Source organism: Chanodichthys erythropterus, chromosome 21, assembly GCF_024489055.1.
Source record: "Chanodichthys erythropterus isolate Z2021 chromosome 21, ASM2448905v1, whole genome shotgun sequence".
NCBI lineage: Eukaryota > Metazoa > Chordata > Actinopteri > Cypriniformes > Xenocyprididae > Chanodichthys > Chanodichthys erythropterus.
Genome location: NC_090241.1, coordinates 30,100,496 through 30,125,914, shown reverse-complemented (window position 1 = coordinate 30,125,914; position 25,419 = coordinate 30,100,496). Strand labels below are relative to the sequence as shown.

The following is a 25,419-nucleotide window of genomic DNA, read 5'->3' as shown; positions in this document are numbered from 1 at the left end:
CTCATCTCTCTACCAGCCACCCGTAACAGCTTGATGAACATGGACACGTTTGAAATGCATAAAAACACTTACAGAGAGCACTTTGCATTAATAGATTTCACAAGTACTGCTGGACAGAAAAATAAAATCAAGGATTGCAACTACTCATAATGTATTTATAATTATAATAAGTATTTAAAATATTCTTTTAAATAGTCTCTCATAAATAAATGAATAAAAGGTCCAACCTGGAAGTTTATCAAATTAATCAAATCATATTGTGGATTCAAAAAGGAGATAAAGCATTCATATTCTTGAGGCCTGAGTGCAACATGACAAGTTTTATAATAATATTTCCTGTAACCACAAATGGTCTTATTCTGTGAACTGATGGCTTCCGAAAAAACCTTCCATCAACCTTTATGTTGACTCTTCCACAACAATTTCTTCAGCAAAGCCTTGCTATTATCCCGCAAGGCAATTTCTGGTGTGACAGTGGCACTGTTTCAGAAATTACAGGTCATACTTTCAGTGTAGAGACCAATTTTTTTCTTGTCACCAGGAAGATTCCTATCCATCAATGGTCAGTATGAATATGGTGGTTATTTGGAAATGCAAATTTAAAAACAATTTATCATCTGTCATCAGAAATGGTTTATTTGCTTGGCAAATAAACAATAGTGCAAATCTTTCACTGCTCTATAGTTTGATAAATGACCCTACAATTAGCAGTGCCAGCCCTGGTGATCACCCAAACAGGTTATTATAATGTTCTATTTTTACAAGCATGATAAAAATGTAAAAGCTTTAACACCAGAACTTATTTAAAAAGATTCAATTGCCTTTTTCCTCATTAAAGTATTAGTTCACTTGAGAATTAAAATTTCCTGATAATTTACTCACCTCCATGTCATCCAAGATGTTCATGTCTTTCTTTCTTCAGTCGAAAAAAATTTCGAGGAAAACATATTCTCCATATAATGGAACTCATTGGGGTACAACGGTTTGAAGGTCCAAATTGCAGTTTCAATGCAGCTTCAAAGTGCTCTACATGATCCCAGACGAGGAATAAGGGTCTTATCTAGCAAAATGATTGGTCATTTTCTAAAAAAAAAAATACAATTCATATACTTTTTAACCACAATTGCTCGTCTTGCACTGCTCTGCAATCCGCCAAGCATGACGTAATTCAAAAGTACCGCGGTAGGCCGAAAACTCCATCTCAACATCTCATCTTCTCCTCCAACTTCAAAATCGTCCGATATCATTGTTTTACTTTTTTTTGTAAAGGGCATTTGGTTTAATCTCTGCACTTTTGCTTTGTAGACACTGAATCTGTACTATACCTATGACACGCGTGACCTTACTAACGTGATTACGTCATGCGTGGCAGATCGCAGAGCTAGTGCAAGTTGAGCATTCATGGTTAAAAAGTATATAGTATATTTGTACCTACCACCTGGTGAACCTCGCTGAAGTCCACTATATGGAGAAAAATCCTGGAATGTTTTCATCAAAAACCTTAATTTCTTTTTGACTGAAGAAAGAAAGACATGAACATCTTGGATGACATGGAGGCGAGTAAATTATCAGGAAATTTTAATTCAGAAGTGAACCAGTCCTTTAAATTACCATCATCCACTACAGATTATTCACACAATCAAACAAACTATCAAATTTATAGTAGCCTAAATGTCTAATGTCTAGATTGTAATTATTTCTGTAGTAAACCTTTCAGCTTTACTATTTCTGTTTGTAGACAAAACTGCATTAAATCCAAATCCAGAGGAAATATCATAATCAAAATGTGGAAGAAATCAAAAGTATCTGATCAGACCGCAACTGGGCAAGGTAAAGCTTCAATGTTTCCATTCTTTTTTTTCTTTCTTTTTTTTTTTTTTTTCCTTTTTAATAAATTCGTCTTAGGTTGATACTTAAATTTTGTTAATGATTTAGGCTGAATTTATTTTCTCTCTCTCTCTCTCATATATATATATATATATATATATATATATATATATATATATATATATATATATATATATATATATATATATATATACATATACATATACATATACATACACACACACACACACACACACACACACACACACACACACACATTCCATAACATTAGTCGGCATCAAAAAGAAATCCAAAGTTCCGGGAGTCATGATCACACAGTTCATAGAAGAACTTCCTGAGGGACAGAGCCATCCAGATTTTATCCGCAAACCTATTGCTCTCACCATCCAAGAAGGTATGCTACTCTTTTCCTTGCTTACAAATATTTCAACAAACACCATTTTTATTATTATTAATAGCATGCGATCTCAACTAATTAATCAAGTTATTTGCATATAGTACCTGCCACATACATTTTTTTCAAAATTGAGGTATTTTCGGAAACTTGCAGGTAAATTGGCTATTTTCAAGGCCATTGTACTAGGTGATCCCACTCCTACTGTAACATGGGCAAGAAACAATGGTGATATTTCAGATCCAAAAAAATATCAAACCAAATTTGACCCAACTTCTCGTGAACACACTATTGAGGTGAGATAAGTTTTCATTTCATCTCACAATGTAAAAGGATATTCCGAAATGTGCATTCCTAGTTAGACTCTTCTCCATGTGCTTTTTCTAGATGCCAAACGTTTCTCCAGAACAAGCAGACACCTATAAATGTTTTGCTACTAACGAATTTGGAAAGGCTACGGTCACTGTTATCCTGAACGTCATTGAAGGTATGAAAATTGGGAACTTTCTATTCTCAGCACAGCAATTCATCACCCCAAATGTGTGTCATTTTCTGTTTAGTGGGTTTCAAGAAAAACAAAGCAAACCAGGAGTCCAGTGAGTATTAATAATAAGTGTGATACCTTATGTACTGTAAGAAACTTTATAACATAAATCAGTGATTTGATTTTTTCACTCATGCATTTTTCAGTTGCAACTGATCCGAAAGAGCTCAAGGCTGTCCTGAAAAGGAAAAGGTGTTGTAAATCTTATGATGTTATTACAGAGAAAGCTATTTTAGGCGATCTCTGTGACTAATGGATTAACAATACTGCATGTTTGTTTTCATTCTAACATATGAACTGCTGTGGAGAGGTAGGGAGACATGGTCCCCCAAAGCTTTAATAAAGTTCAGTGGTTGAAAAAAAATATTGTAAGAAATTAGGTTTAAAAGTTTGATATCCTTCTCGACCCTTTCCTAAAATATATCCCCTATCCTATATAGCTATACCTTTCCTTTAATCAACTGTGAAATACCTTCTAACCCTGCAGTAAGGTTCGTCCAAAAACCGAAGTAAGGAAAGATGGTGAAATTGACCCAAAGTTCTGGGAGATTTTGCTGAGCTCCGATAAGAAAGATTATGAGCGCATCTGTGCAGAATATGGGGTGACTGACTTCCGCTGGATGTTGAAGAAACTGAATGAGATGAAAAAGGAGAGAGAACAAGAGCAAGCAGAGGTGCGCTTTCAATTTGTTTTTTTGGAGATACATTTTTATGCTAAATTATATTGTAATGATATTTCTACTCACAGTTCATCAAAAGCATTTCCACCCTCAAACACATTGATGTGAATCCTGATGGAACTGCTTCTTTTGAACTTGATTTTAACCTTCTAGACCCCAGCAGTAAGATTTTCATCTACAAGGTAAATTGACTGGTTATTATAACACATCTGAGCTCATATCTCCGCAAGGTTTCAGTACAAGCGATGCTGGACATCTCTGTGAGCTTCTGGTTTGTCCCTCAGGATGGTGAGATGATTCCATATTCTCAAGATATTGATATAGAAATGAAACACAACCTGAATCAAGTAGGCAAGAAATACATCTTCACAATTAGGGACCTTGTACCAGATGATGCTGGCCTTTACCAGTTGGACATAGAGGATGTCAATGTGTTCTCCACTGAATTTAAGAGTGAGTTACATTTAACCTTACCTTGTTTATAATGCAGAATAATTAAGGGATTACTAAGTAACCAAGAGTACTTTCTCATAGTTCCAATGGTGGACTTTCTGGTCAAGTTGAAGGATGTGAAAGCCATGGAGAGGGAGGATGCTATTTTTGAGTGTGTCCTCTCCAAACCTTTATCTAAAATCATGTGGGTTGGAAAGAACAATCGATTAGAACAAGGAGAGAAATATGACATCACTGTGTCCGAAGACAAACTGATCCACAGGCTGGTGGTGAAGGACTGTATGCAGGTGGATAAAGGCATCTATGCGGCTGTGGTTGGAATCAAATCTTGTAACGCCTGGCTGATAGTGGAAGGTATGAGCTCAACATTTTTATTTGTTTTTTTTCAAATCATCTTCGGATGTGACTGCAGTAAGTGACTAAGATCAGTGTTAAGGAGTAACTGGTTAAATTCATCAACATTGCTAACTGAACTACATTTTTTAAAGCTGTAAAGTTACAGGGTCCAGATGTTTTCAAGATGGTATAGCTTGGTAGTTCTCAACTGGTTTGGCATTAGGACCCTCAGTTTCCTGGTCATTAAGCTGTGACCCAATTTTTTAGGAATTTAAACCAAGCAAATGTCACCCTCATGTCGATCCAAACCTATAAGACTTTCATTCATCTTTTGTGATTAATTTTTCTGGATTGAGTGGTTTATTCCAAATTTTTTAGGCTCAAACCTGCATAACACAAGAGAATGAACCTCATTGGTTCTCGCACATAAAGCAAACTAAATTCTGTTCATCGTATAAAGTGATCGTGTCTCTTCAGAAAATTTGGATTAAACCACTCAATTCGTATGGATTAATTTTATGGTCTCTTAATGAACTTTTTGAAGCGTCAAAGTGGTAGTTGCGTAGCTGTCAATAGAGTGATAGAAAGCTCTCAGATTTCATCAAAAAGATCTTTATTTGTGGTAGACTGTCAACAGAAGGACAGAAAGCTCTAGGATTTCATCAAAATATCAAAAATATCCCTAACCCTTTTAACATAAATTGTAAGAATATGACTAATACTGATGAATAAACAGTATAGGCAAGACTATTACATTGTTTTTCACATAGAGAGAGACTTTTTATTTCATAACAAGTTATGAAAAAAATGTTAGAAAAATGACACTGACATATAGCCTGACGCAGATACTGAATCAAGACAACATGCTCTAGTCAGGCATGCTTTACCAGAGATTGCATATTATAGGGAGATGAGAGGGTCTGTGTCTCTTACCATTGGAGATGGTGTAACGGCTAACTTAATCACGTGCCGCACCTCTCAGCCTATCGTGTAATGGCCTCTGGTCTCCTGTCTTTACCGCAGCATTAGCATTAGCATTAGCCATTACGCTTTTTTGGCTAATGGTTGCAGGCTTGTCATCTAGTGGCTTTGGCTTTTGTTACGTCTATAACACTTTACTTTACATAAACTGCGTTTGACAGAAGAGTCAACAGCTTTCGCACATGTCTTTCAAAATAAAAGTCTCGTATCAGAAAAACATTGAGAATCAAGTTTTTAGTTGTTGTTTCTTTGTGACCCACCGGTTGTGAAACACTGATATAGCATGTCCAGTAGGCTATTTTCCAAAAATTAACAAAGTTTTTATGTCATATATAGTATTGCACAGTATTACGGCCAGTTGAGAGAAGGCAAAAACCACAGAAACCATCCCCTCTCTGTCTGTCTTAAATATAGCTTGAAACTTAGTGAGCTACAGTTTCCCCAACACACTGTTGTTCACAAGACAGCAATGCATCTAAAAAGACTTATTATATATTCTTTTTATTCTGCTTTCTTGTGTTGTGTTGTTTTGTTGTGTCACATCCTATTTGTCATTTGTCTAATGTCATGAACCAGCCGATGACAATCTGGATTCTAAGGGCAAAAAGAAACCCCGAAAAACAACCCAAGCCGGAGGGGCAGGAGCTGACTTGGCAAAGATCGCTGCAGAGCAGCAGGTCAAACTACAGAAGGAAAGAGATGAGAGAATTGCGGCTGTCAAAACAGCCAGTGTTGAGAAAGAGGCAGCAGGTGCGGTGGACAACAGTGCTTCTTCATCATCTTCTGCAGATAGTTCTAGTGCTGAGAAAGAGGTAGCAGATGTGGTGGACAGCAGAGCTTCTGCATCTTCTTCAACAGATAGTTCTAGTGCTGAGAAAGAGGTCAAGAGAAATGACTCTGTCGACACTGGGCTGGTGAGGAGTGTACCAGACACTAGTGGAAAGGACAAAGGAGAAGGTAGGAGAACCACACAAGTAATTTCAATAAGGGAAATTTTGTCTTTTGCCACAAAGACACCACAATTGCATTGATTTGTTTACCATATACAGACATTCATACATTTTTAGTGTCAAAAAACAGAATTAACATCAAGGTGAATATCCACATTTGTGCATACACTCTTAAAAATAAAAGTTGTAAGAAACCCTGACACACTGATTATTTTATAATGACTGTCAGAATTTTCAGGTGAAAAACTGTCAAAAAGTGGAGAAGTGAGTACAGGTTCTGATGAAGGCCTGCTGTCTGGAGACTCAAACGGTATCAGATTTAATGGTGTACTTAATACTACATGAGATATTATAAATGTTTTAAACTACAAAAGTCATTAATGTCCTCATTAATGCATTAACATAATTTAATATGAGCAAGTGTAGCTCTGACATTATTTCAGTGCCTTATTCACGCTTAGCCACAGTGTGGCACTGTATGAATGATCAGCACATGATCAGACTGAGGCGAACAGTTTGAAGCAATTATTCACTACACATTCAACTGACAAGATTAATGATCCTTACTGGGGAAGGGATGTAATTTAGGCAGTTTAGGCAAGTGATTTATAACTCAAGTATAATTGATCTATCCAACTGTATTAATAAGTTTCCATTTGGTTATGGTTGGTAATCCTGCAAACTTGCATATTTTTTATTGTTCTCTTTTTATTCGTTTTTCTTAAAGAGCTTTTGTATATGCTTTTTTTTCATTTTCTGTTTATTGTATAATCATGTATATTCATTTACATCCATTATTATACAATACTTCACATATAAAAGCAACAGGACTCACCTTTTCGGTAACACTATTTTACAGTCCCCTTGTTACACTTCTTACATGTACTTACATTACTATAGTGATCAAAGTAAATTATGCATAATTACAAGCAACTATCCCTAAACCAGATCCTTAACCCTAGAGTAAGTACGTGTTGTTGATGTTGCTAACAACTTTTCTTTTAAAAATGCATCACTTTTCAGTCGCTGAAAAAGTAATGATCATATAAAATAAATGAGGCATAATTACTTGACTTGATCTGATATGACATACTGGTATCAGGAAATATGTATTTAGTTCACCCAAAAATGGGTGACTGTGACTATCTTTCAGAATATGGTCATATATAATCAGAGTTATATTAAAATATATCCTGGCTCTACCAAGAGATTTTGAAGCCCAAAAAAGTGCATCCATCCATCATAAAAGTCCATAAAGTGAAGTGATGGGTTTTTGTAAAGAAAATAGATTTAAAACTTTATGAAATATAATAACTAGCTTCTGGCTGACGGCCTACGCATCGATTTACAGCGAAAGAGTAACCCCTGACCCGACACATGACATATTGATGAACGCGGAAACACAAAGGATAGAACAAAACAAAACACTGTTCATGAGTTAGAAGTCTAAAATAAGAATTTTTAAAGAGAAATGTCTGAGGATTTTGATATAAGAGAAGAGGAGCTTGAGTTTCTTGCACAGCCCTACTTGTTGAAGCTTACGATACTCCTACATCCTGATCCTATATTGCATCAGAGGTTACTCTTTTGGCATGAATCAATGAGTTCAGCCATCTGCCGGAAGCTAGTTATTATAGTTTATTAAGCTATATGAGCTATAGCTCATTACCATTATCAAGTTTGTAAGAGCCAAGAAATATTTTAATATAACTCCAATTGTGTTCATCTGAAATAAGATGTGGTGAGTAAATCATGGGATCATTTTAATTTTAGGTGAACTATCCCTTTAAGTTTTTGCCTGAAAGTACAGCTGCAGCATGTTGTTTTAATACAATAATGAACACTATAACTATTGTTGATGCAAGATAAACATTTCAAGACCACATTAACTTACTTGATAAACGTGTATGTGTTCTTCCACCTTCACAATATTGCATTTCTCCTCCCACATCTAAGCTCAAGACATTAAATCTCATGTCTATGCCTTCATACCTTCTTTCCTTAACTGTTTCTGTTCTTAATTGGTGTGCTTGCTAAAATCCCTGATACATTGCAATGTTGTCACCCACACCAAACCATCTGCCCACATCTCCCTTATACTTCGGAAACGGCATTGGAATTATTCACTACAAGGTTCTGTTAACTTCTACAAGTCTCAGCAGTCAGTACTTCAATATTTTTCTTATATATGCCAGTTACAATTTGGGTTTGTTCACACTATTTGTTTGTGAAGCAAACATGAAGTGTGGGAAAGGCACTGAAAAACATTTAATAACCAATATATGCATTATATAATTATTATTATTATTATTTATAATATCCTGAATATATAGTTTTTTTCTAGATGATAGAACACACTTCACCAATGGAGAGTCAAATGTACCTATTGTCAGAGGCGAACCAGCAGAACTTGCTGGTAACCTGAGCACCAGCAAAGCAAACAGGGATGGGGAGAAGGTGATTTAATGATACTACACACTATCCATTTATTATTGTACTAAAAAAGTATTTTGTAATTGCTCTTTATATTTAATCTTTCACTTTTGATAGTTGTATTCTAAAGTTGGACATAGACAAGAGTTAGTAATACAAAACTGCAAAGATTCATCCTCAGGACAGAATCGGGCTGAAGTGATTGAGTGCAAGACTGACGCAATGGAAAGAGCTGGAGGTATAGCTATTTCTCTTTTTTATTTCCCAAAGTTATATTACTACACTGTAAAACCGAACAGTGAAATTAATTAAATTAAATGAGTATGTTTCACTCAAATAATAATGAAACTTAATAGAAAAAAGTAGCATGAACTCAAAATTTCATTGTAGTAAGCTGAACTTAATATGATTGAGTTGAGCTGCAGCAGATTTCTAATTCCCAGCATGCTTTGCGTCAGACCATATAAATAACTGTTGAAATTAAGTGTTATTTTGTGTGTTTTTGAACAAGATTAACATATGGAGATATAAGTCAATGTTTAATGTTGTGTTATGTTAGGATTCAGGGGGGTTCTGTTATGTTAGTTTTGTAGGGTTACCACTGTGGTGAAGAGTAGAGCCTGTGGTTAGGTTAGGTTGAGGATGAGCAAAACATTTAAGACCACATATGTTGTTTGATTACATATATGCAAGTATGTAATAACAGTCTCTCTGATAGTTATAATAGTGTTATTTGCTATGTAACATTTAACCAAGATCTGAATGTGATGTTTATGTAAATTAACTGTATGTATAATTCACATTGTGATGAGTTGGGAAAGGGATGCTGGTGACGGGATTGTTAGTGAGAGACACCTGTGCACCACACTGGCCTTGATCCGCTTCCATGGCTCTCAGCCCCACCCCACTTGTCACAAAAATTTTAAGTTCTACCAACTTTTTTACAAAATTTGTAAGTTTACCTCAGTGTTTTGAGGTAATACATTTCCTCAAATGTTTTGAGTATTCTGAACTTATTGGGTTTCACAGTGTAGTTTAATGTTAAAGGAACACTCCACTTTTTTTGAAAATAGGCTCATTTTCCAACTCCCCTAGAGTTAAACAGTTGAGTTTTACCGTTTTCGAATCCATTCAGCCGATCTCTGGTTCTGGCGGTACCACTTTTAGCATAGCTTAGCATAGTTCATTGAATCTGATTAGACCTTTAGCATCGCGCTTAAAAATCACCAAAGAGTTTCGATATTTTTCCTATTTACAACTTGACTCTTCTGTAGTTAAATCGTGTACTAAGACCGACGGAAAATGAAAAGTTGCGATTTTCTAGGCTGATATAATTCCTAGCCATAGAGGCCTAGAAAATCACAACTTTTTTTTTTCTGTCGGTCTTAGTACACGATTTAACTACAGAAGAGTCAAGTTTTAAATAGGAAAAATATCGAAACTCTTTGGTCATTTTTAACGGTGCTAACGGTGTAATCAGATTCAATGAACTATGCTAAGTTATGCTAAAAGTGGTACCGCCAGAACCGGAGCTCGGCTGAATGGATTCGAAAACGGTAAATCTCAACTGTTTAACTCTAGGGGAGTTGGAAAATGAGCCTATTTTCAAAAAAAGTGGAGTGTTCCTTTAATAAATAAAATCTATGAGTAATTATGTTGAATCTGTGTTGAAAACATCTCTAAATATTACAGATTTTCCTAAATTTGACCCTGATGACCTGCACAAATTCTCCAAAAACGTGGTGGTTAAAGTGGGCCAAACTGCTTCCTTTAAAATGCCATTCCCACCTCAAGACTCATCAGAGATCAACTGGTTTAAGGATGGCACAGAGCTTTTTGATGGAGGCAGAATAAAAGTAGTAAAGGAACTAAACCAGAGCCGCCTTCAGATAAAGGAATGCCTGCGATCTGACTCTGGGGAAATTAATATCCAGCTTAAAAACCCTTTTGGTACCGCAGAGGCCTTCTCTAGGCTTATTGTGGTCGGTAAGTTTTATATTGAATGTATTCTGTAATAAATATTTATAAGCATTCCGCCTTTTACATACAGACTCATACATTGACATTAAACTGACACATTAAGTATTTCAAATAACTCTGTACCCCCTGCAGACAAACCAGGTCCACCACAAGGGCCAATAGAAGTGATTGACAGCTCATCTTCTGTCATTGAACTTAAATGGAATCCACCAGGTGACACCGGTGGCTCTGAAGTGACAAACTACCTTGTTGCGCGTCAGCAGGTAGGGCAGAGTGTGTGGAAGAAGGTGTGGGATAGTTCAGCCGACCGCCTGTCCTTTCGAGACAGAAATGTGTCCCATGGCGAGAAATACATATACCGAATCTACGCCAGGAACTCTGAGGGTACCAGTGATCCTCTGGAGACGGAAAGCATCATGACTGAAACTCTGAGTAAGAGACTGCATGAGTGCTTATCATTAAGGGACAAAAAATATACATATTATAAATAAACAAAATACATAAATAAAATTGACCTCTAAATGTTCTGTGATTAGAAAACATTTTTTTTAACTTCTCAAGCAACTTCTATGTTACAGTTTTCCCTGGTCAACCTGCCCCTCCTAAGGTGGTCGGTGTGTTCAAAAACTGTATCAACCTAACATGGGCTCCACCAGAGAAAGATGGAGGAACCAAAATACTGGGCTACCAGCTGGAGAAATGCAAGAAAGATACAAACCAGTGGGTGACTCTGAACCAAGTTAATGACCCTATTCAAGGTACCTTTTTGAATACATTGGCTAGCCAAAAGCATTTCTGCAATACCGATGCATACAAACCACTTCAGTTTTCAGATGATATGAACACTAGTGACAGTAAAACACCAACAATAAATGTCACATAAAATGATCAGAGGGGCAGATAATCGATTTGAAAGGCTTTCTGCACAGTTCCTTGCACAATACCATCCTTGCTCAATAACACAATCACAACACTTGATAAAAGAGCTCAACAACTTGTAGGAGCAAGCTAAAATCACATGTATTTTATCTCAAGTTTGCTGTTGGTCAAGTTTAGGGTAGGGTTTACTGTAGGTGGGATGTTATCCAATTTGATAGAGCATGAACCTTTTAGCACAGTTCAGACAATTCAGACAGTTAGCCTGCGATATGTACAACAAACAACAAAATAGTGTTGCCAGATTCATGTTCATCTGTTCTGGATAAAACTGAACACGCTTTTTAGTGCTACTCACTAGACATTTCAGTTTGGAAGAGTTGCAGAACATGCAAGAAGCAATCAACGCAATATAATTTTCAAAGGGTTTTTGTGTAACTACAGGTTATAACAGGCTAATTGTCACTTCCCAAACCCTATAATTCAGCTTTATATAGTTGAAGTAAAAAGAAAAAAGAAAAGAAAAAAAAAATCAAGAGTGGACATAGCTACAGTGACATAAATGCCATGAACTTTCCAGCTAATAAACCCAATGAATGCATAGCAAGTGAACTGGAAAACCTTGATTGTAATTACTGTCTATCTTTAAGTTACAATTAAACAAGAATTATAGGGTTTGAATCCCATAAATAATACATTCATTTGAAGACCGATGCAAATTCCAAAGTAAATGGAAATGATTTTTCTGTACCTTTAAACTATGTAATTAGAAAACAATAGTTTTATGATTAAATGACCTCTAAATTTAGACAAAACCAAAATCAACCAAAAGTAATACAAATATATAAAATAATATTTATGATTTAAATGAAACTAGTTCATTTAGAAGTTTTCCAAGGATCAATTTTAACTGACAAAAAGTTTTACAGTGTTTATAATCATGAGGTTGGACTATTCTAATGATTTACATATTCTTCTGGGCCTCATAAATATGCAATATTTCGTAACGTGTTTCCTGAGTACTTTCTAACCAAAACACTTCAGCACACCAAGCTGCACCTTGTCATCATTACGTTTGTACACAGGTGAAAGTTGACATGAAATCCTCCATAAAAATGTGATTATTATGATTCCTCTTCACATTTGCTGAAAACAGCAGCTGCAGTAAACTATCTGAGGTTATTTCACTCTGAATCCTCATTATAGACACAGATAAAAAAAACAAAAAAAAAAAAACAACCTTACATTAAGTATTAGGCCTATCCAATAGCAACATTTGTCACAGAGAGACACAAGCACAAGGCTCTCAGACATGCACTTCATCTCTCCAGCTCACTCACCCTCACAGTAAAAAATAAAACTAATGTGACTGTTATTAATACACTAGCGCATTTTTGTTTTAAAATGGCGTTTTAAAATGAAAACTATCCTTGTCTACACTGGCTCTCCATCTCCATCTCCACTCTACACGTCTAAAAACGCATGTCACATGACCATTCATGCACACTGGGCATGCCTGTACAAGTGTAAACAGTTGCCTGTTGTGCATGTAGGTAGCTGCTGTATAAAAAAAAAAAAGCAGTTTAACTCCACAATGGCTGTTAAAAATGACAACAAAGCCAGCAAAGCATGCAGTTCAGTCTCCATGTTATTGTTTACATGGTTGTCAAGGATACGCAGAGTGAATGTGGGCAGCCACGCCATCGTTTTCAAAATTCTAAATTTTGGTCCGTTTACACCGAAACGCAACCCCGGCGTTTTCAAACTAAAACAAGCCGTTCAGTGTTTTCGAAAGTCTCAGTTTTCAAGGGTCAAATACCCTGGGTATAACAGTAGCAAAAGTTATGCATTTTAAAACGAAAATGCACTATATGATAAACGGGGCCTTAAAGGGTTAGTTCAGCCAAAAATAAAAATTCTGTCATCATTTACTCACCCTCATGTTGTTCCAAACCCGTAAGACTTTCGTTCATCTTCGGAACATAAATGCAAATATTTTGAAATCAGTTGTTGTAAACGGAAGCTCAAGCATGTTCACTTGACGTGCGAGAACCAATAAGGTTCATTCTCGTGTGTTGCGCATCACGACTGAGCTTCCCCAGGAACCAATGAGGTTTGTTCTCACGCATCAAGCAAGTTCGGTTGAGCTTCTGTTCATGTTCGCTGATCAATGTTTATATCAATCTGTTCAGCATATAAAGCAATTGAGTCTTCAGAAAATTTGGGCTAAACCGCTCAATTCATTTGGATTAGTTTTACAATCTCTTTATTGAGGGACAGAATTTTACGATCTCTGTCAATAGAGGGATGAAGTCTCACGGGTTTGGAACCCTCATGAGGATGAGTAAATGGTTACAGTATTTTCATTTTTGGGTGAACTAACCCTTTAATTTACTTTGTGTATCCAAAACAAAAATAAAAAATGGATCAAGATTCAAACTTGCAACTCTTAAAGGTGATAGAGAGGATTTTTTCGTCGACTGAGAATCCAAAGACTGTTAGTGAGTTTTTGAAATGAGCGCATGCGTAAGAACAACCCCCCTCCTTCACAGCTCACTTCAAAGGAACGCCTCCCAAAACTCGTGCACGAGTATTGGAACACGAGTGTTTACCACCGGCATTCGCTGTGTTGTGTTTTTTGGATTCATTATGTCGGACTCACCGCAGGTAACTCATAATCTGCATTTGTTACTCCTGTCTCTGTACAAAAACATTGCATGCGACGCCTGTGGAGTGTGGAGAGTTACTGGAGTGCGCAGCCGCGCTCGTCCCTCACAAGGAACGTCACGGCAGTGATTGACAAGCCAGAGGGGGCAATCGTTTACGCGATTGGCTGATGTTTTTAAGGCCCTACCTCGTGCACAGATGATGTATATTAATATTATTCCTTTCAGTGCACCTAATAAATAGTCTTTAATCAATTAGTAAAGACAGTTTCAAGTAATATTGCAAAAATGTATAAAACAAAACATCCTCTTTAGCACCTTTAAAGCAAGAAATATTTCTCTGAACCACAGGAGCTCATGTTTAGGTAGAAGGCTCTAACCCCCCAAGACTGAAATCCTATAATAACCCCTGGTAGGGGTCTAAATAGCCTAGCACTTTACCTGAGGGATCTCATTATGAATTCTCATAGAATCCTCCAAACAGTTTAAAGAGCCTTTCTATTTCTTCACATCATATCTAGCGGCTTGATCACCACAGAAACCAAACTGTTACCTCTCATAAACCGACTGCAAACACATTTTACTAATAAACCTCTATGAAATCTTTCCTTAAATTAAAGCAAATTACTTCCTGTTCTGATGATCTCATCACTTCTACACCACATAAATGCAGTACAGACTCTTAATTCATTCCAGGAATACACTGATATCAAAGCTCAAGTCTGCTAATAGAATGAACACAATTTCACCTATAATTCAAGGACCCTCTTTGCTCTCCTTTAACACATCCTTCATGCCATTTTTATAAAAACCTACAATTTCCCCTAAAAATAATCTCTATGCGATAAAGGCAAGATTCAAACGTGTCCTAATGGTGTGTCATGACTCCACCAGCAGATAACAGTAGACTAATTATGAATCTCCAGATATGTTGGTTATCAAGTCACTGGCTTTACTTGGTGTGTTACTATGACAATTAACTAATCTACTTCGCACAGCTCTGAAGTATGCAGTGAAGGATGTCTCTGAGGGGTCAGAGTATGAGTTCAGAGTATCAGCCATTAATATGTCTGGGGCTGGAGAACCCAGCGCTCCCTCTGTGATGGTCTGCGCTAAAAACCCCAACAGTAAGTTCTGTCCATAATAGTTTCTTAAGAGATTATAAATGTACAGTATAACTTTGAATTCTGAATTGAACATTTTGGTCTTTCTTTCTACTTTCCAATCATTCATTTTCAGCCAGGCCCCGCTTCAAAGATCCTATAGACTTCATGGTTGTGAGAGCAGGAAATTCTATCAGAATCAAAGTCGATTATGAGGTACTTTGATTTATTGTGCTTTCTGTGAATTAAACTGTGTGTCAGCCCTCATTCCCAAATGAACATGTCTAACATAAGTAAGAACATGTACATTTGCTCCAATGCAAATTAATGTTAATAACTTGATAAACGTTTGCAGTTTCTACCTTATTTAATTATGCTATCGCATAATTTAACAGCAGATAAAATGCTTTGCAATGTCAAACTACATTCCAGCCCACATACAAGTAATATCCATTCATTTTTTTACCACTCTGAGCCTGTTTTACTGAAAGAAATGTGCAAATTCACATTACAGGATGTTCTGTAAAGCTTGTCCAAGCAGGCAACAATAGCCAAGAGATGCGAGGCTTAGTACAGGGTCAGTTCAGCTAAATGTCTATAATCAGTCACGATTTTCAGTCTATCATTTCCTTTCAAACTGTGTTTATGTTAAGGGCTCTCCACAACCAGATATCACATGGCTGAAAAATAATGAATCTGTGTCCCCCTGGGTCAACATCATCAATGTTGAGGACGCATCCACACTCGTCATCCCCTCGTCAAAGTATTCAGACTCCGGTGTTTATACCATCATGGCAAAGAACTCTAGTGGACAGTCCAGCTTTGACATAGAAGTCAGAGTGGCAGGTATGTCAGTTATCTGAATATTAGACATACATACATACTACATTTACGAATGGGTCAGCCACCTCTAAAAATGTCCCTAAGAGTAATTAAAAAACAAAAGGGAAAAAAAAAAGACCTCTAAACCATGAAATAAACCTACCAGCTCTAAATTCAATTTTGATTTAAAACAACAACAAAAAAATTAAAAGTATTAATTATATACAATATTTAGAGTTATTGGTTTTAAGTATAATACAATATATTTGAACATTATTGTAAGATATGTAGATATCCACAAATATACAAGAAGTTTAAGAATGTAGGGAGGATATGGACTTGAGTAGGTCAAATGCATATCCACTGGAGAAATCCCTTACAGCACATTACACATTACAGGGTTAGTTCACCCAAAAATGATAATTCTGTCATTACTTACCCTCATGTCTATCCAAACCCGTAAGACTTTTGTTCATCTTTGGAATGCAAATGAAGATCTTTTTGATGAAATCTGAGATGAAATCAGACTGTCTTTGCAACTGAAACTTTGACACTTCAAAAAGGTCATAAAGAGATTGTAAGATTAGTTCATATGAATTGAGAGGTTTAGTCCAAACTTTCAGAAGAGACATGATCGCTTTATATGAAGAACAGATATAATTTAGGCTTTTATTTACATTCATAAACTCACACATCAGTTGTAGTAAACGGAAGCTCAAGTATGTTTGCTTGATGTGTGAGAACAGTGAGGTTCATTCTTGTGTTACGCAGCATGTTTGAGCTTCCAGAAGAGGTTTGTTCTTGTGCGTCAAGCTGTTTCGTTTGAGCTTCTGTTATGTTCGCTGATCAATGTTTATATGTAAATAAAAGCCTAAATGAAATCTTTTCACCATATAAAGCGATCAAGTCTCTTCAGAAAATTTGGATTTATACTATTATGAACAATAAACTTTTGAAGCGTCATAATTTCAGCTGTTAAGGCAGTCTATGGAGGGACAGAAAGCTCTCAGATTTCTTCAAAAATGTGTCATTTGTGTTGCAAAGATGAACAAAACTCTGACAGGTTTGGAATGACATGAGGGTGAGTAACTAATGACAGAATTTTCAGTTTTGAGTGAAATATCCCTTTAAATCATGCCATATCAACAACCACACTTGTATATACGGTATGCACAATGCACAGTTCAAAACCTTGCTTGCCCTTAAGTGACATTTATATATTATGTTGAGAGCAAAAAGCAACAAAAAAGCAGACTAAAGTGCATACACGGTCAAGTTTATCACACTAATAATTAGGCCTTGCTGCATCCAGAAGCAGCTCTAAGCGGGGCCAATGACCTCGTGTCAACAAGCAGTCCAGTAAATTCCGTAAATACAGTACCCCTGTAAATTCGTATATATTAGTCTATTTTTTGTAAGGCTGTTTAAATGACTAAATAAAACATGTGCCCAATATGTACCACTACAGGCTACAAGGTCCTTTGGGGTACACAGTTTTTATCTGATCACTCATGTGTCAATTTATTACTTTCATTGCCTCACAAGTTTGCCAACCCCTGCAGCATGAAAACTTCCCTTCCTTTTCTTCTGGCTACAGATGAACCAAAGCCTCCAGGCCCAGTGGAGCTAGAGCAGGTTGTTTATGGTAAAGTCATTATCACTTGGGCTCCATCTCCAGAGCAGGAGAAAGATGATCGGCTGCATTACTTGGTGGAAGAACGTAATTCCAACACACGTGTTTGGCGCACAATAGCCAACCGTCTGTTTTGCAACACTTACACTGCCTCTGTCCACTCCGGTCGTGAATATCACTTCAGAGTCTATGCAAAAAATGATATGGGATTTTCTGATCCATCCAAATCGCCAACGTGGGGGATTAACGAGCTGAGAGGTGGGTTGCTGGTTAGCACAAACAAATTACTAAGAATGAAATTACTCATTTCATTCAATTGTCATATTGATCATTTTTTTTATCATCTCAGTCTATCATCATAATCTGTTGCGTGAAAGGAACAATTTAACCAAAAATGAAAATTGTCATCGACTCACTCTCATGTCATTCCAAACCTGAATGATTTTCTTTCTTCCATGGAACACAAAAGTAGAAACTGTTCAAGATTTGTACTCATTGCTCATTTTGATGTAATTACAATGAATGTGAACTCTCTCGTTTAAAGAAGGATATACAGTAAATGTGAAGTACATAAAGTAGTTCATATTACACATGCATGATATTCTTCTGAAGTCTTCTGAAGCTATACAATAACTTAGTGAGAAATAGACCAAAATAACTAACAAAATCATGGTGCAGAATGTCTGCTTCAAGAATGAATCATTCTTCTGGGTTACTATACATCTTTTAGATTATTCAGTTGACCCAATTTTTAAAACTTCTCTGAATGAATCACCACTGACTGGTCGCAGCAGTACAGTGGACTAGTAGAATTCTCCAATTTGATTTATTTTTTACAAAAATAAAGTCTTACAGGTTTGGGACGACAAGAGAATTAGCAAACAATAAGAGCAATTACATTTTCGGTACAATTTTGCTTATTTCTAGTGCCACTAGTCACAAGCTTACCGGCTATGATAACTCTTGAGAGGCCTCCTTCCATCTTGGTTCCACTTAAAGTCCACAGCCCACCACAGGGATATCAGCTGTACATGACCTGTGCTGTCCGTGGCTTCCCCACACCACATGTCACATGGTACCTCAATGGCAACTGCATCAACACCAACAACACCTACTACATCACAAATACATATGGCGTCTGCTGTATGTACATCATCCGAGTTGGGCCAGAACATAGTGGCGAGTACAGAGTGGTGGCGGTCAATTCATTTGGCAGAGCAGAATGTTCCACCAAACTAAGAGTGAAAGGTATGTTACATGTAATGATTATTTCCACATTTGACATGTTTTTGCAACTATGAAGTGCCATCATAAATTATATTTTGTTCTGATTGCATTCTTTTCGATTTATTCACAGATTGAAATTCAGAGTGCTGACAACTAGCTAGCTTGTGTACTGCAAACCAATAGTGAATTATTTTATGTAAAGATACTTTGAATAAGCAATATGCATTGTGAAAAGCAATACAGTATCAGCCTGGAAGATATATAGATCTATCACTCTTTGTGATATTTTATTAGATAAAATCAGAATATATTTATTAACAGTATATTAGCGCTGTGATAGCTATAAGACTCAAATGTGAACTGTGTTTAATGAAATGCAAATAAAACACTTTCTGACAACTTCTCTGGATGGTGATTTTCAAAAAAGATAATCTGAGCATAGGTCACTATAGTTTTCCCTTATTTAACAAAAGCTTTTAGATGTGAAACACAATGCATTTTATATACCAAAAAAGGTTCAAGTACATTACTATACCGCCACAAAGATCACCTGCCCTGGGCCTAGTGCAATAGATTTTGTACAAAAATGATGCAAGTTATCAATGACTTTGCTGAAGAATAAACTCATTTTGCTGCACATCGTGTGTCATTGGGAGGGGTTTCAGGTCATAGGGTGACCTTTGTGTTTACTCAGTTTCCTGAAGTCCAGAGATGTCTCCAGGCTAACTCAAGCACAGGTCCTTGCGATTTGCTTGGCTCCAGACTTTGAGACAAGCTGTCTGGGCACGTCAAGCTTGGTAAATCCCTGTCAATGTAAAATGAAACCTTCCCTCGGGGCTGTGAGGGAAATATGCTGCCACATGAATATATATTTTTTTACAAGACCCAACATTCATATCAGTACAGCCCCTGAATATTTTAATCATATCTGTAAAATCTTTATATTTAGATATATCGCAATGAAGTAGTCGAAAATCACTTGTAATATCTGCGTTCAAATAACACTTTAACCAGCAACTAATGCCTTAAGTTTAAGAGCCATTTAAGATACACTTTAATTGTCCAATAAACATGCAATATGTTCGGTCATGTTACAAGAGATCATCATCCACTGTAAATGGCAAGGCCTGTATAGGGCAAGCGTCTACATTTAGGACACATGTATGACTTTAATGCTAAATACTCTCTCTGTAGCTCTTCAACTGAAATCATATTTCTAAAATATCAGCTATGTAAAACAAGTGCGTTGCTGGGATGGAGTTAATTATCAGTTTGATTAAACAATGACAGTATGTCTTACTTTCTACAGCAAGACTTAGAGATAAGCTTCAATTCAAAAGATAAGCATCAAAATAAGATGGTAAACAACCTTTTTGCAATGAATGACATCCAACAAAACAATAAAAGTTAGCTTTACATTCTGTCAGGATCATAGAATGATATATGAATATGACTATCTGCTTCATGGGCTGGGCATCCCCCCACCTCCACTTCTCAAATAAAAGCTTTAATGTGACAGCTGATTGATTCAACTGCATGGAAGTCTTCCATTCGGTCCACCAAATGTTCTTGACTGAACAAGCACCACTGACGCAGAAGCTGAAGGAGCAGCGGGATTTTAAAGGTGAGTTTCCATTTTCTTTGACATGCAACACAGGGAACCATGAGGAATAATGAACCATTCCTAACAGAAATTCACAGCTTACTTATAGTTATGAATTTCATCAGTCATTGAACTATTATTTAAATAATGGAAACAAATTTGGCCATAAATAATGGTTTTCATTCAGTGTGAGCAAACTTGAGCACATGATGTTATTACCACAATGGGAAGTCAGATGCACATTTAACAAAGAGGAAAAACCTCTAAGGGCGATTTGCTACATCACACAAAGCAAGAGTTAGGATAGACAAATATGTAATCGTCATCTACTGGCATACATCATTAATTACTGCTATGAGAATTGCTCCCGTCCTCTTGACTGAACTTAGATCATTATGTTTGAGGCTCTGTTACACAGAATTAAATGCACAATATGTAAGATTTTTGGATTAAAATATCCAAAAACCACTAGAACAATGTTAAATATTTTGTTGACTTGTGTACTTACAAAATCCCAAATGTTTCCAATCATTTAAATCTAGAGCCATTTTAACCAGTGTGTAACAGCCCGTGTCATTGAGTCAGCTGTCAATGATATCATATCCCGCTTTTCCCCTCGATTTCCAGTTTTACTTCAGTAGAAAACATGGAAACGCCAAAGACGCTTTAATATATTATGTGTAGACAGGTGAGCAACTGTTTGGATACCTTTATCGAGTTAGTCCTATTGTTTGAATCTCTTGTTCCCTTTCAGCCGATCACGTTCGACGTACGTCAGAAGTGAACCAACGAATTGGGCTCTCATGCGATATCCCAATTCGTCGGTTCACTTCTGACGTACATCTCCGACTGAAAGGGAGCGGCGTTACACACGTAACCGAGACATTTTCTTAATTTACTTTGAGTAACATGTTTGTACCATGCCTCAGAGACAACACTATTTTGTCAAGTGTCTTAACATAGCATAATCAGAAAGAGCTTTATAGTAACAATAAAAAAACATTTTCTCCACCATACAATATATTTTAAAATAAACTGTCTGCATGCCATTTAGCAACACAAGTCATCAAGCATTTATTAATATCTAGATCTAGATCTAGATCTAGCTTAATGTGCAACAAGTGTCTCTATACCAGGCACCGATCGAACACAAGGAGTAACGTTAATATAAGTTTGAACACACTCAAAAGTTTTTAGCATGATTGTTTTGATGCAGTAAAACAGCGCTGCGCTACCCTACAATTTTACTGTCAAATTAAGTGACCTGTATGAGTAGTAATTCAGCACTTGTGGCTGTTTCATTAGAATGAAATAAAATAATGTGAATTTAAGTGTAACTGTAACAATTCTCAATTCCAAGGAAAGGAGGTGGATGTTAAACATAACTTTAAATGTAAACGTACAGACAGTATATACAACTGCGGTATATATGCATAATGTCCCAGGCTTTTGGCCCCGCCCTGATTCATACCACAGTAACGTTAATAAAACTTTAATACATATGCCCCATGAACTTGATTTCTGCCTGATTCCTGTTGGATTGCCTTCCTGTGGAGGTGAAGACGAAAACTCCCATGATTCCACGCTCATTCACGGCGTCATCAAGCTATGCATTTGTTATTTTTTTGAATAAGTGACCTCTAGCGGCAAAACGTACATACTGTGCCTTTAATTAGAAATTAAATGTATGCCCTTTTTTATTTTGAAATGTATGCCCTTTTTTTAAATTCACATTTGCACTAAACATATTGTAATAATCAATATTTTTGGTCAAAGATGTTTTCATATTTTATCAAAATATCCTAACAACGTGGAAGCAAAACACATCTACTTGTAAAGCAAATCAAGATGAAATGAATAGTTTCCAAGGAATATATCTTAATAATGTTTTTCTTGATTTAAACATACATCTAACAATATTGCATATAGCTCAACCAAAAAAAAAAAAAAAAAAACTCACCCTCATGTCATTCCAAACCTCTATGATTAACTTTCTTCTGTGGAAGACATAAATTAGGCAGAACATACAATTTACATAACATACAATTTACATACAATGAAAGGGAATGGTGAATGAGGCTGTCGTTTTGCAATTTGCCAATGGTGCTTTATTCAAAAAAAAAAAAAATCTCTTAAAAAAATATAGACATATTATCTTAGATGCACTTAAGAGGCAAAATTGTTTATCTTGTTTGGATGTGTTTGTGTACTGGAAAGAAAAAAATGAGACAGATAAAGTGAAAAGGCAAGGCTTTTGGATAGACTGTACAGCTTGACGACAGAACTCTCAAGAACGACTGACAAATGTTCAGAAAAGATGAGCAATCTGAATGAAGGGTTAAGGTTAGGACCCCAGATTCTCTTCATCCCAGCCTTATGGTGGAGGGCCATTGCTTCAGCTGCTGAAGAAAGTCATTTCAAATGTACTTATTTTCCCTCACCAAGCACAGGAAGATTGTGTCAGATTTTTTGGTTTTGAGCTAGGCAGACAGACTAGTTTTAAGGCTCACTCACATAATTCTGTTTTGTTCATGTGTGATCTGTCAAATGTCGGATAACTGTTTCTTTCCCCTTTGGCCTTGTAAAAGAATTGCAGGGGATCCTGTGAATCTTGGAATGCCAATAAGTTTTTTACTACCAGTCTAGAATTACGCAACATGATATGCATCAAATCAAATTCTTAATATATCTTTATTGGTTAACTTTTTTAAGGTCACAGCATGAAGCATCTTCTTGAGGGCCATTAGAAGCAAAAAAAAAAAGAAAAAAAGAAAAAAGAAAAAAAAGGATAGAGTACAGGAAAAAATCTTCAGTAAGGTGCAAACTCTCAGTCTGGGGTTTAAGACTTGGCAGTTTCAATACTTAATCTATCCTAATTAAAACACATGATTATTTGAGAAATGTAGTACATTTTATTACTAAATAATGGAAGGCACGTGTACAGTTTTATCAATAATAGTCACTAACAGCAAGAAAATACTGATATTTTTGACAGTATTTTAATACCAAATAAAAATTTAAGTAAGATTTTGAGAACAAAGTCATAAAGTTATGAGAGTAAAAATAAGCCAATTTAGAAATAAACAAAATCATAATATTACTGTTATGATCACAACAGGAATAGGTCGCTGAGGAAACTAGCGAAATAATAATGATAATAATAATTAAATGAAAAATGATTGGAGAATGTATTTAAATGATACAGAATTTACCAAACAAAGAAGTCATTTGGTGCATCAGCACATAATTATTACTACCTGAACTCTAGAATTTAATTTATTCAGAAGAAACAAACATTAACATTTGCTGTTCTCGGCCATGTCACTTTGATGTTACTTTGTTCTAGACTCTGTATCACGGTGATTAAAGGACAATCCCTGGCTGCATTTTTAACTTAGCTATTTTACAAAATAAAAGCCAACCTTTTTTGTAATGCCATGAATGTATAAAATATTTGTTTTTCATATATAGCCTAAATCCATAGAGTGACTACTGGAACAATACTGGAACAAGGGTAAAACATTCTGGAGATGTCACAGCCTCCAGAAGAGATTCCTGTTGGTCAGGGTAAGATATATTTGAATCAAAACATTGCAATTATTTACATGGAATGATTGTTAATAATGAAAATTGTTGCCCTAGGCCTACATTGCATGTGTCTGAAAGTTTTTAGTACTACAAAACCTCAACAGCTGCTACTGCAAGTTAACAACCAATTTTAGTAGCAGTTTCAAGTCAATTGCCAAGAGAACACTCTGAATTTGACTTTTTACACACATATAATAAATGCACCCTCAAGTCTAAAACATTTATGGTAGGTTCAAACTGTTAGCTTATCCTGCATTTTGATGCCCTTTTATTCATTTTTAGTCCAGACTTTAAAGGAAACATTGCCCTCATGTGGTTAAATGAATATCAATTGTGATTGTTAAGGCAGTGTATGGCATGGCAGTTCTATTTTGAATGACATGTGCATATTTATATGTGGGTGGCTTATTTACAAATACAAAATATTCAGTGTTTAATAAAGCATATAATTTAATGATTAATGCCCACATCTTTCAAGTGGAGATCAAGAAGAGATCTAGAGTGCCTGGTGTTATGATCACCCAGTACGTCAAGGAACTACCACGCGGAAAAACTCTACCTGATTTCAACAGGAAACCAATCGCCTTGACAGTTCAAGAAGGTATCAATAATAATTACAATTATTATCATCATCATCATCACAACTATTGTTAAAAAGCACACAGATTTTTAATACTCCTTCTCTCTGCTATCATTTTTATATAGTCCAATAGACTATATTCTGTGAATTAGATTAAACATTTATGTGTTATTTGAGCAGTCATTTAGCTATAATGAAAAAGTAGTAGCTTCGGGTAGTAGATCCTTCATAAGCATAAAACTCAGAAATGATTAATGGGATGCCATTTTTCAACTGCAGGCAAAGTGGCCATTTTCAAAGCAATGGTGAGTGGAGATCCAGTACCAACTGTAACATGGACTCGCAACAAGGGTGACACTTCCGATCCAGACAAATATAAAACAAGATATGATGAAAGGACTAGAGAACATTCTCTAGAGGTAACATATTGTACCAAACACCAAAAATTTGGATGTGAAATTACACATCATACAGAGATTATCATATAGACCTTCTAAAGCAAATTCTTGTTTAATTTGTTCTGTTGAAAATAACAGATACTAAATGTGCAAGTAGACCAAGGAGATACGTACAAATGTTTAGCTACAAATCCTTTTGGAAAAGCAGTGTGCACAGCTACATTGAGTGTATTTTCAGGTAGGTAACGTTTTAATTTAACAGAAGACTATATTCAAGAATATTACCACATTTAATGTGCATAATTGCTTTCTGCCATTTAGTTG

At 36.0% G+C, this 25,419-nt stretch overlaps 1 protein-coding gene across 1 annotated transcript; it reads left to right on the top strand.

Moving 5' to 3' along the window:
- Window positions 1-1,784: 1,784 nt before the first annotated feature.
- On the top strand, window positions 1,785-24,830 carry LOC137010559 (immunoglobulin-like and fibronectin type III domain-containing protein 1). The gene is made up of 23 exons (XM_067372628.1): window positions 1,785-1,830; window positions 2,120-2,242; window positions 2,399-2,538; window positions 2,630-2,729; window positions 2,803-2,838; window positions 2,933-2,978; window positions 3,274-3,460; window positions 3,535-3,648; window positions 3,751-3,919; window positions 4,001-4,273; window positions 5,813-6,193; window positions 8,531-8,643; window positions 8,737-8,765; window positions 10,268-10,605; window positions 10,732-11,031; window positions 11,178-11,357; window positions 15,140-15,268; window positions 15,381-15,460; window positions 15,898-16,090; window positions 17,664-17,957; window positions 18,627-18,947; window positions 24,596-24,718; window positions 24,823-24,830. The coding sequence occupies exons 1-23, from the start codon at window positions 1,785-1,787 to the stop codon at window positions 24,828-24,830; spliced, it is 3,723 nt and encodes a 1,240-aa protein (XP_067228729.1).
- The last annotated feature ends 589 nt before the right edge of the window (window positions 24,831-25,419 follow it).